The following is an 11,133-nucleotide window of genomic DNA, read 5'->3' as shown; positions in this document are numbered from 1 at the left end:
ACATTTAAAAAAAGATGATTACTTCCGCAAAATCGATACTAAATATAATTCGTTTGTTCGGAAAACTGTGTACGAGGGAGTTAAATGCTAAGTTAAAAAGATAAATAATAATACAGATAAAAGAGTGCAAGATTTATAAAACATACTAAGGGGTGACTAGAAAGTGCTGTCGCAAGCCTATCTTTAAAGATATTTTGGCTTGGACTAGATTTCACGGGTTATAACAGCGTGAAACTAGTACGATACCTTATAGAGTTCTTGGTACGTACAAGCTAATACAAACACAGACATGGTTAACATGCCGGACTAGAAATCTAAGGATCGCTGACCGCGCGGGTTCAAAATCTGTCAGGGGTAAGCCGTTGTTTCCTTGAGCAAGAAACTGTACAATCATTGCTTGGTACTGGTTAGTTCCAGGAACGGATTCGAGAGTGTTTAAATAAGATTATAGCTTCCAACACAACCGAACTAAAATAAATTTGTATAAACTAAACTAAACAAAAAAAAACACAACACGAAAGACTGGAGTTTATACCTTCGATGTGATGTTTTTAATTTCATTTATAATTTATTGTATTAATATTGCAGTGATTGGACCCCATTGGAAATCAACTGTTAACTTAAAGGACAATCCCAGGGTAACATTATGCATAATAATTAATTTTATAATTTTTGTTGTTGCATTTTTGTTTTATATGCATGTCAACTGATATATGTGACAATACTGAACATGTGTTTATGTACACTTCCCTAAATAAATCGATTTATATGAATAGGTTCCAAATAAGTCTTTTGAAAGTGTTAAGTATTCCAACATGGGTGACACATTATAAGTCGCTCAACTCAAAGTTACTTCAGACGTATTCATCTACTTTTTATTTGTTTGGGTCGTCAGACCAAACACATAATGGTAGCGAAATTTCAGACCCTGATGCTGTTAATTGCAAATGCCGAAAGTAATTCGCTTTTTTGAAGCGGTTACTTCCCTTTATATGTACACTAACGCCGAAAAATTCAGGGGAAATCACTGCGTAAAGATGGTCAAATGACAGGCGCATTAATTTTCAAGAAAAATAGTTCCCGAATGGTCGAAGATTTCTAATATTGTTTTATTCTTTATAGATATGCATGCTTATAGTAAGCTCCATGATTATTTACATCTGTGTTAAACAACAGTTAGCGTCGAAATAATAAGGGTTACAAACCCTAATTTAGAATAATATGGTTTTCTTCAGGCCGTTATCATATTACTTCACCGTGCCCGAGAGGTTTGCGCGCTCGCTAAGGAAGCGAGGGGTCTGGAGTTCAAATCCCAGTTATGGCAACTCATTTTTTTTTCAAATTGTTTAAGTCAAATAAACATTGAATTGAATATCAGTGTTGCAATTAGTCTTATAGCCAATTTACTACAATTAAAACGCTGGAAAGCATTGGTGGCACTATACAAAAACAAATTGGTTTATAATCTCACAACCTTCACCTTTCTGACATTCTGAGACCCAAACAAATTCAGCGCCTTCTGTGCTTTGATTTTAAATATACGATAAATCCGCATATTTTCTATTGTGCGTCGCAAACTATATGCCTTCAGAATTCAATATGGCAGCCTCCATGGTTCGCAATTTAAACAGGTTTGGAAGAAAATTAATTCAAATTGAAAGACATTCAGCTGTTATAGCACAAAAGGTATGGATTGAAAGATAACATGAAAGTATTTTGAAAGAGGCAAATTCGGTCTGGTGCAATTAGTACATTAAGTTATTGATTATTGAGCTTTTAAATGTTTGACATTGATAGTTGGCAAGCAAATTTCATTTTCGCACCAAAATCTATTCGCCCACTCTTGTAAAAACTTATTTTTTTAGATCTCGATTAGGACATGAATTCTTTTAAAACACTTAAGCCAGGCTACCTGGTGGCTTGTGGGTAACTATGGTGATGAATTAGTGATTTATGATGTAAGTACATGTTCATTTGTGTGTGAAAAATTTATCAGTTGTGCTTTATCAGATCTAATATGAAAGTAGGCAAAGCCTATGAACAGGATAGTCAGATAAGAAAATTTCTTATTTTATTTTTTTACATTTTTTGTTTTAAAGGGGCCATTCCCTATTTCATGCACCACTTTGACATTTTCAAATGGAACACCTCAATGATTATTCTTAAGCAGAAAAGTTGTGCTTGTTCCTGTATTGATTATCATTGAATTACATTTAAAATGGGGGTTCCCAACTAGAAATGACACTGAAAATTTCACTGATAGGTAGAGAATATATTTTTAAATGTTTTTATTTGATTTCATTTTAAATATACATGTTTAATCTATAACTGGCTAGCCAAAACCTGGACCCGCTTTGTGATACCGGATTTTGACTTCCCTGTATAATTACAGAAAGTCTTCTAAATAAATGTGTGTGTAGCTTAGAACGCCTTTAATTCCATAAAAATTGTATACTTTTCAATCCCAGCAAATACTCTTATGACTAAACAATATCAAGTATAGTTGCAGAGAAATCATATCAAGACAGGATGATTATAATGATTGGTTCATAAATAAAATTTTTAGATTGAATTTTGTGACAATTACTGGGTATATTAAACACTGACAATGTGCTGCTGTTAGTCAAGGGGCATCAATCTGAAAGCAATATTTTGGAGTTATGCCCCATTTTAACTTAGAATTTTTAACAGTCAAGCAGTCAACACTGCATGCATTGCTCTTGTTATTTTTGACATATACATAGATTGATAAATTATCTTCGCTAATATATATAAAACTTGGTATTTCATCCATGGTTTTATCCTAATGTTGATTTTAGTAAAACCATTTTAATGATAAATCAAGTTTGTTTTTTCAGAATCTATTTGTTAATTCAACATGTATACCTTTCAGCAAATATAATAAAATCGTATTGTCTCAGTCTTATGAGATATGAATTAAAAACATGCATTATCTATGTGTAAAATGCTGTCAGATAAATACAAACAATTTTACCATAGTAGGCATTATTGTGGTGAAAAAAAATTGTGATGAAAAACTGTTAATGTTCCCCTTCAAAAAAAAAGGAAATTAGCAAAAATCTTACACAGGATATATAGTTACTTTAGAAGGGGAGAGGTGTAAATGTTGAAAGTATAATTTTAATTAAAAATCAGTAAGTTGTTAAGCCCTTTTTTAGTAATCTTACCATCTATCCCACCCCCTCATATAAGAGTGGGATATGGATCCTAATGGGAAACGGACAAAAGCCCTCCCGTCCAAAAATGACAAAGCGGACAAAAGCCCTCCCGTGAAAATGACAAGGCGGACAAAAGCCCTCCCGTGAAATTGACAGGGCGGACAAAAGTCCTCCCGTGAAAATGACAGGGCGGACAAAAGCCCTCCCGTGAAATAAACAATGCGGACAAAGGCCCTCCCGTAACAAAATATATATGTATGTTACATACCTGTGTTTTGTTGTTTTCTATTGGTCTAAGTATTTTATGAGCTAGAACCAGCTTTCATTCAGAATATACCTTTCAGAAATGTTTAGCGAGGTAATATTTTCACACGAATGTCGTTTAAAACAAAATCACTTTCTAAAGTAATTGACTCATTACAAGGCACTTGGACTTTCAATTTTAGTTAATTTTAACATTTTTTCATCATTTATTATTCTATTAATCATAATTTCACATGTGAGTAATCCTTCATTTTTACGTGAATAAATATGCACTTACAGATTTTAGTACTTATTATTCAGATGTCAGTCAGGAATGTACTCAAGCTCATACAAACACTTTTATGCCAATGGAAAACAATGAAAAACAAAAATATTGTTATTTTCACAGGAGGGCTTCTGTCCGCCCAGTCATTTTTACGGGAGGGCTTTTGTCCGCCCTGTCATTTTTACGGGAGGGCTTTTGTCCGCCCTGTCATTTTCACGGGAGGGCTTTTGTCCGCCTTGTCAATTTTGGACGGGAGGGCTTTTGTCCGGGAGGGCTTTTGTCCTACACTCGGATCCTAATTGATACATATACATGTAAGTTAGTTGGACTGAAGGCACACCAGGAGGTGGCTGGTAATAAGCTGTATATTGGAAAGTGTGATGTATATTACAAAACAGCAGGAGTGCAAATATAAGGTGATCTGTTTCTAAATAGTGGGAGGGACTATCTTTGTTTTTTAAACAGTGGGAGGAACTATCTCTGTTTCTAAAAAAGTGGGAGGGACTATCTCTGTTTTTAAACAGTGGGAGGGACTATCTCTGTTTGGGACTTTCTCTGTTTTCTAAACAGCTGAAGAACAATTAAGTCAAAGGATTAGATTTAATAAGTCTAAGATGTACTTAATAAAAAAAAACAAAAAAAGAAAACACATGAAATATAATTAAAGGAATCATTATAAATGAACAACACCCAGAAAATTTAAAGGATTTATTTTCCAATATAACACCTAATTCATAAAAACATTTTTGTATAATGCTTGCGCCATTCCATCTAAATTAACTTAAAGTTTCATTAAATTGATTGTAATTAATTACAACAGAGCAGAAGAAGATATAAAAGTTTTCTTTAAAAAATTGTAATTGTTGTTAATTTGTTTTATGAGAATAGTTTAGCACTGAGAATAGTTATGTATGCTATCTGACTGGCAGCTCAGACATTACAAATTATATGAAGGGAACCTTTTGCCTAATTTAGGAGTGAATATTAAGTACATGTAAGTAAGTAAGGCCTTTATTAGTCCCCTACCGGTCCTATGGACACATTTCTAGTTCACTATAAGTTCTTTAATTTTTAAGGTGTTTACTTCAAACTTTAAATATAAGTTTCTGGTCATCATCCACATCATATGTGACAAGGTTTACAACTCTAGCACAAAAATTATCAGAATTACCTCCCTTGAACTTAGAATTTTTATGAAAAAAATGTTGTCTTTTTTAAATAACTTCTTTATTTCTTAGTGTTTCTACTTCAAACTTCATATATATGTTTCTTATTATCACTCAACATTCAGTTCATTTATATCATTCATTCACTGGTAAAATTGAATGGCCAATGGCCCATCAGAATGTGGATGGGGTTCTAACCGGTAGAGGACTTATGAATTGCTTGCAATACTATGATAATTGCTTGTTATGTCCCCATTTCGAAGAAAAGGGGGTATATTGCTTTGCACTTGTCGGTCCGTCGGTCCGTTGGTCCGTCGGTCCGTCGGTCCGTAGACCAAATGGTTTCCGAGTGATAACTAAAGAACCCTTAGGCCTAGGAACTTCAAACTTGGTATGGTGATTGGTCATGACCAGTAGATGACCCCTATTGATTTTGGGGTCAAGGGGTCAAAGGTCAAGGTCACATTGACCTTGTAAGCAAAAACGGTTTCCGATCAATAACTAAAGAACCTTAAGGCCTAGGAACTTCAAACTTGGTATGGTGATTGGTCATGATCAGTAGATGACCCCTATTGATTTTGGGGTCAAGGGGTCAAAGGTCAAGGTCACATTGACCTTGTAAGCAAAAACGGTTTCCGATCAATAACTAAAGAACCTTAAGGCCTAGGAACTTCAAACTTGGTATGGTGATTGGTCATGATCAGTAGATGACCCCTATTGATTTTGGGGTCAAGGGGTCAAAGGTCAAGGTCACATTGACCTTGTAAGCAAAAACGGTTTCCGATCAATAACTAAAGAACTTTAAGGCCTAGGAACTTCAAACTTGGTATGGTGATTGGTCATGATCAGTAGATGACCCCTATTGATTTTGGGGTCAAGGGGTCAAAGGTCAAGGTCACATTGACCTTGTAAGCAATAACGGTTTCCGATCAATAACTAAAGAACTTTAAGGCCTAGGAACTTCAAACTTGGTATGGTGATTGGTCATGATCAGTAGATGACCCCTATTGATTTTGGGGTCAAGGGGTCAAAGGTCAAGGTCACATTGACCTCTTGGGTAAAAACGGTTTCTGATCAATAACAAAAGAACCCTTAGGCCTAGGAACTTCAAACTTGGTATGGTGATTGGTCATGACCAGCAGATGACCCCTATTGATTTTGGGGTTAAGGGGTCAAAGGTCAAGGTCACATTGACCTTGTAGGTAAAAACGATTTCCGATCAATAACGAAAGAACCCTTAGGCCTAGGAACTTCAAACTTGGTATGGTGATTGGTCATGATCAGTAGATGATCCCTATTGATTTTGGGGTCAAGGGGTCAGAGGTCAAGGTCACATTGACCTTGTAAGCAAAAACGGTTTCCGATCAATAACTAAAGAACCTTAAGGCCTAGGAACTTCAAACTTGGTATGGTGATTGGTCATGATCAGTAGATGATCCCTATTGATTTTGGGGTCAAGGGGTCAAAGGTCAAGGTCACATTGACCTTGTAAGCAATAACGGTTTCCGATCAATAACTAAAGAACTTTAAAGCCTAGGAACTTCAAACTGGGTATGGTGAAGGCCTAGGAACTTCAAACTGGGTATGGTGATTGGTCATGACCAGTAGATGACCCCTATTGATATTGGGGTTAAGGGGTCAAAGGGCAAGGTCACATTGACCTTGTAGGTAAAAATGCTTTCAAATCAATAACTTAAGAACCCTTTGGCCTAGGAACTTCAAACATGGTATGGTGATTGGTCATGACCAGCAGATGACCTATTGATTTTAGGGTCAAGGGGTCAAGGTCACATTGACCTTGTATGTTAAAACGGTTTCCGATCAATTAACTTAAAACGCATAGGCCTAGGAACTTCAAACTTTGTATGATGATTGGTCGTGACCAGCAGATGACCCCTATTGAGTTTTGGGTCAAGGGGTCAAAGGTTAAGGTCATGACCAGTAGATACTTGATAACCCTTATTAATTTTTTGATCACTGGGTCAGAAGTCATGCATAATAACCTTATCACATGACTAACTGGCTGCTGATAGGGGGCATACATGTTTTACAAACATATCTTGTTTAACAAGGCTTACACATTTGGTTTCTCGATCTTCCATGTTGGCCTCAGCTGATGTACACAACATAATTACAATAATTTTTATATAAACAGTTTACAAAACAATATACACAACATTTATATGTATACACAAATGCCATATTGAAATAAATCAATTAAATTGAAATAATGAATAATCAAGCAAGAACCAAACTGGTCATGATGATATGATTGTACAACAACAACAACAGCGAGATAAAGTGCAATTGTACAAGTAGGCAAACTAACATACCTGTTTACAACAATATTAATAATAATAAATACACATGAAGCCAAACACCATGAAAATTCAATAGTACGGATTTATAGCTGAAATTTTTTGTACATGTATTTTTCAGAGATGTATCAACGACAGGGAAATTATTGATAAAGTTGCGTCATACTTGCCGGAGGAAGAGTCGAAGGTATCAGAGCATGCCGAGTATCCCGATGTCGAGATTTCATACGATGATTTCAAATTTGTTAAACGACTGATTCCACCTACAACAGTTCCACCCCCTCCAGAACATGAAGTATACCCCACACCTTCAGGATGGGTACCACCAAATAGTAAGCCTAAGTTGATTAAGGGAATGAGAGGTCTTCCTTCACCAGTAAAGCTGGGACGTCACCAAATGACCTATACTGTGTCTGTGTGACATAAAACATAATTAAGCAAGCAAACTTAACAAAATGAATTTTTTTTAATGGATTTTTCAAGCTTTGATTTTTGGACGAGTCCATTTTCAATTTAGGGGTTAGGAAGATGAAATTAGCTAACAGTATAGTATAGACTCTAGCAGGCTCTATACTGGTGGCGAAGACTTATTACTTTTCTGGTCTAGCATAAAGCTGCATGCCTCTGGATGAGCCAAAATATTTTAAGAAAATTGAACTTGACAAAAATGTAAAAAGATTCAAGATGCAAGTAATAATTTACACGTTATGTGCGATTGATGATTGATTTTTCAGTATCTATCACCATATTTCTACTGTGTGACTAATGCAGTAGGGGATATTTTTGCATAATCTGACCACTTTTTTTTTGATGATTTACAAGGATTGTAAGTGCCTCTTGAAATGAGCAAATTACTTCCTTCATTCACCTTACAATATTTTGCTCATTTTCAAAATATTCATGACAATTAGCATGAATCTGGAGGCATGCTGCTTTAATGGCTGGGGTTCTTGAAATTATTTAAATTTTCAAAGTTCTTATTTTGTCAATTTGTTTAATGGTACAATATAATTGTTTCAATATAATATTAATAACTTAATAAGAAGTTTACTTTGATTTTCAGTGAATATACAGCCGTCAGAGTATAAAGTGAGACGGACTAGAAATCATATGTTACCCTGTTACTATAGGAAACATTTTAGTGGCCGAGAAACTATCAAAGTTAAATCTATTTATGGGGATATATGGGTAAGTACATTTTTACATTCAGTATGAAATTCTGTGTCAATGTTGTAATGAACCCTAAACCTGCCAAATTTCTTAAAAGCCCATTATACCTTAGAAATACTTTAATGTTTTTATTTTTAAAAGGCATTCTAATTTTGGTGTACTTTTATACATGTAGAATACAAAAAGTTGCTCAATTACCTGAACAATATTTTCTGTTGCCTTTTGGCAATAAGTACAGTTATAGGGGGATACTTTGTATGGAAGTTAAAATACTTATTTGTTTACATTTTGCTACTTTTATGTAAAGATGTAAAAATTTATATGTTTATGAAGCATAATGTGCCTTTAAATGAATGAATCCAGCTTCCATTATGGGAACTGTTCATTATAACTTTTAGGGATGTCAAGGTAAAAAATTGCAATCATTCAGAAAATAGTATAGAGCGTAGTAATGCTGCACTGATTTGCAGGCTTACATAACTCTATACTGTTGGTAAAGGTGAATCACTTTTGGTTCAAATAGGGTAAGGGTTGAATAATAGTTAAAGGGCAATCAAACTGCCAAACTCTCTGTGAATTTAAAGAGTCTTGATAAACTGTGAAACCGTGTGATAAGTAGTGAAAATTCACAGTAGCCAGTATAAAGCACTTTTTAGTGATATTTATTTCCTGTTTTATGACATGGCAAAAGAAGCTACAGTGAAGCCTCTGTGGTCGGGTGGTTAAAGTCAGTGACTTTTAACTGCTTGCCACTCACTGCTGTGGGTTCAAACCTTGAATGTGTTCATGTGAGAAAGCTACCCAGCTAACCTTAAAAAGGGTCGATGGTTCTACTTTGGATGTCCACCGATACCTATAATAATTTACAGAGGGCACCTAAGGTTGTCTTTACTAATAGTCTAATAAAATTTGATTTTTTCACCATAAAACTTTTAACAGTGATTTAAAACCTAGCATAAAGAAGAAATATTCAATGATAGCTGGTAAATTTGCTCAATCATTTGATACATACTAAAAACATTCTAGTGGTCGCTGAAATTTGTGCAGTTAAATACTGAAAGAGCATACCTGTTTACATTTAAAAATTTGACTTCATATTTTAATTTTACAGGAAACAGCATATTTTATATATTTTAAGTTAATAATGGTAAAAATATTTTAGCTTTTTATATTGGTACCAGTCCCAGCTAAATTAAAAGATAGATTTCAGTGTTACAATTGCAATATTTACTTGTGTTATCATGTGACATAAACTTATTTGACAACTGGTGAGGTTGAAAATTTCCATGGCATATGTATACATGTATTAATAATCTCATATGTATAAAATATTTAAAAATGTCTCCGGTATTTAGCTAAGTCTTTGAATTAAATTAATGTGTTACAAACTTTTACAAAATTATTTCAGATAGTATTTGTTCTGTTTCAGGCATTTAAAGAGGATGCTATGAAGTATTTTAAAGATCAGGGCCTTAGATGTGAGATCCGGGTTCACGAGATTGGACAGTTTGTTCAATTCCGAGGAAATTGTCACGAGACTGTATCGAAGTTTTTGTTGAGTAAAGGATTTTGAAAGACACATTTAATTTAAGTTTAAAAAAACGATAATTAACACAGCTACATTTACTTAAAAAAGAATAAACAAATCATATATATATATATATGTGTGCAACAAATATATTTGAAAATAAGTGTTTTTAATAGATTAAGAGGAAAGGTATTGTGTTCTTTGAGAAATAAAATCAAGAGTAAGAAACGGAGAGTAGACATGGAGGAACTTGGTATGAAATAGGTGTAACTTGCTTGATTTGAGAACAGGAGTTTGATTGGTGCACATCAATATTACAACTGATAGTGCTCAAAATTTATTGCAGAATGTTACCTTGATATAAAAATGTTGTTTTGGGGTTATTTTTCATACACATAGACAACTTTTTCTTTTTTCCAATCTGAAGTATACAAAAACTGGCACAAACTAGTTTCTATGCAATCTATATTATCTGTACAGGTTGTCATTTCAATACATTTGGATGAAGAGACAGATTCAAAAGTTCCATGTGTGGGTGACAAAATATTTTGGTTTGTTTGTTAAGACTAATAAGACTACTAGTATGAAGTGTTATTCTTATGTTGTGATAAGTGGTCTATTTCACAAATGTTTTGTAGCATTATGACTGAACTTGCTTTGAATGATAAATAAGAATGTTTTTATGTAAAAAAAAAACCAACGTATTTTAGCAATAAATGCTTGAAATATTTGGAGATTTTTCTTTTTCATAATAATGAAGAATTTACCCTTTATTAATTTTTTAGCTGTGCTCATTCTCATCAATGTTTATTGTATAAAAAATTAAGACTTGGAAATGATTTATATTCTTTTTACCGTGTATTTGTTCACTGGATTTGTTTTTAAAATGGAAAAAAATGTATGTTATGAACATTTTTGTTAATTTTTTTTCAATCTTGAGGAGTATCTTTTGAGGAAATGGCAAAAAGACTTGTATAGCATTTTAAAAATCTAAGTCTATTTAGGACAGATGATAGAATTTTCCTTGGATTTAGCTTACCTGTGCATACAACAGACTCATGGTGAGATATTGTAATCACTCACCATCCATTTTTCTATGTCTGTCTGGACATCTGACTGAAAAAATAGCTACATGGGTACCTGTCACAAAGTGACATGGTGAGCTTTTGTGATCGCCTTTTGTGCGTCGTCCATCCGTCCAAAAACTTTTACTTTAAATGACATCTCATAAACCCCTAAGCCA

General features: G+C 34.0%; 1 protein-coding gene across 1 annotated transcript; it reads left to right on the top strand.

Annotated features, from left to right (window-relative positions):
- The first annotated feature begins 1,576 nt into the window (after positions 1–1,576).
- Positions 1,577–10,620, top strand: LOC132744073 (large ribosomal subunit protein mL49-like). Its single transcript, XM_060732680.1, has 4 exons — positions 1,577–1,686; positions 7,314–7,524; positions 8,256–8,380; positions 9,792–10,620. Exons 1-4 carry the CDS (start codon positions 1,582–1,584, stop codon positions 9,933–9,935), a joined length of 585 nt encoding a protein of 194 aa, XP_060588663.1. The 5' UTR covers positions 1,577–1,581; the 3' UTR covers positions 9,936–10,620.
- The last annotated feature ends 513 nt before the right edge of the window (positions 10,621–11,133 follow it).

This window comes from Ruditapes philippinarum, unplaced genomic scaffold, assembly GCF_026571515.1.
Source record: "Ruditapes philippinarum isolate M1 unplaced genomic scaffold, ASM2657151v2 ctg1590_1_1_1_1, whole genome shotgun sequence".
NCBI classification, from domain to species: domain Eukaryota; kingdom Metazoa; phylum Mollusca; class Bivalvia; order Venerida; family Veneridae; genus Ruditapes; species Ruditapes philippinarum.
The sequence above is the reverse complement of the archived record's forward strand: the minus strand, read 5'-3'. Positions and strand labels throughout refer to the sequence as shown.

Coding starts and splice junctions, on each gene's coding strand:
- LOC132744073 (XM_060732680.1), top strand. CDS start 1,582: ATGCCTTCAGAATTCAATATGGCAGCCTCCATGGTTCGCAATTTAAAC. Junction 1,687..7,313: donor CAGCTGTTATAGCACAAAAG/GTATGGATTGAA, acceptor TGTATTTTTCAG/AGATGTATCAACGACAGGGA. Junction 7,525..8,255: donor AGGATGGGTACCACCAAATA/GTAAGCCTAAGT, acceptor TTTGATTTTCAG/TGAATATACAGCCGTCAGAG.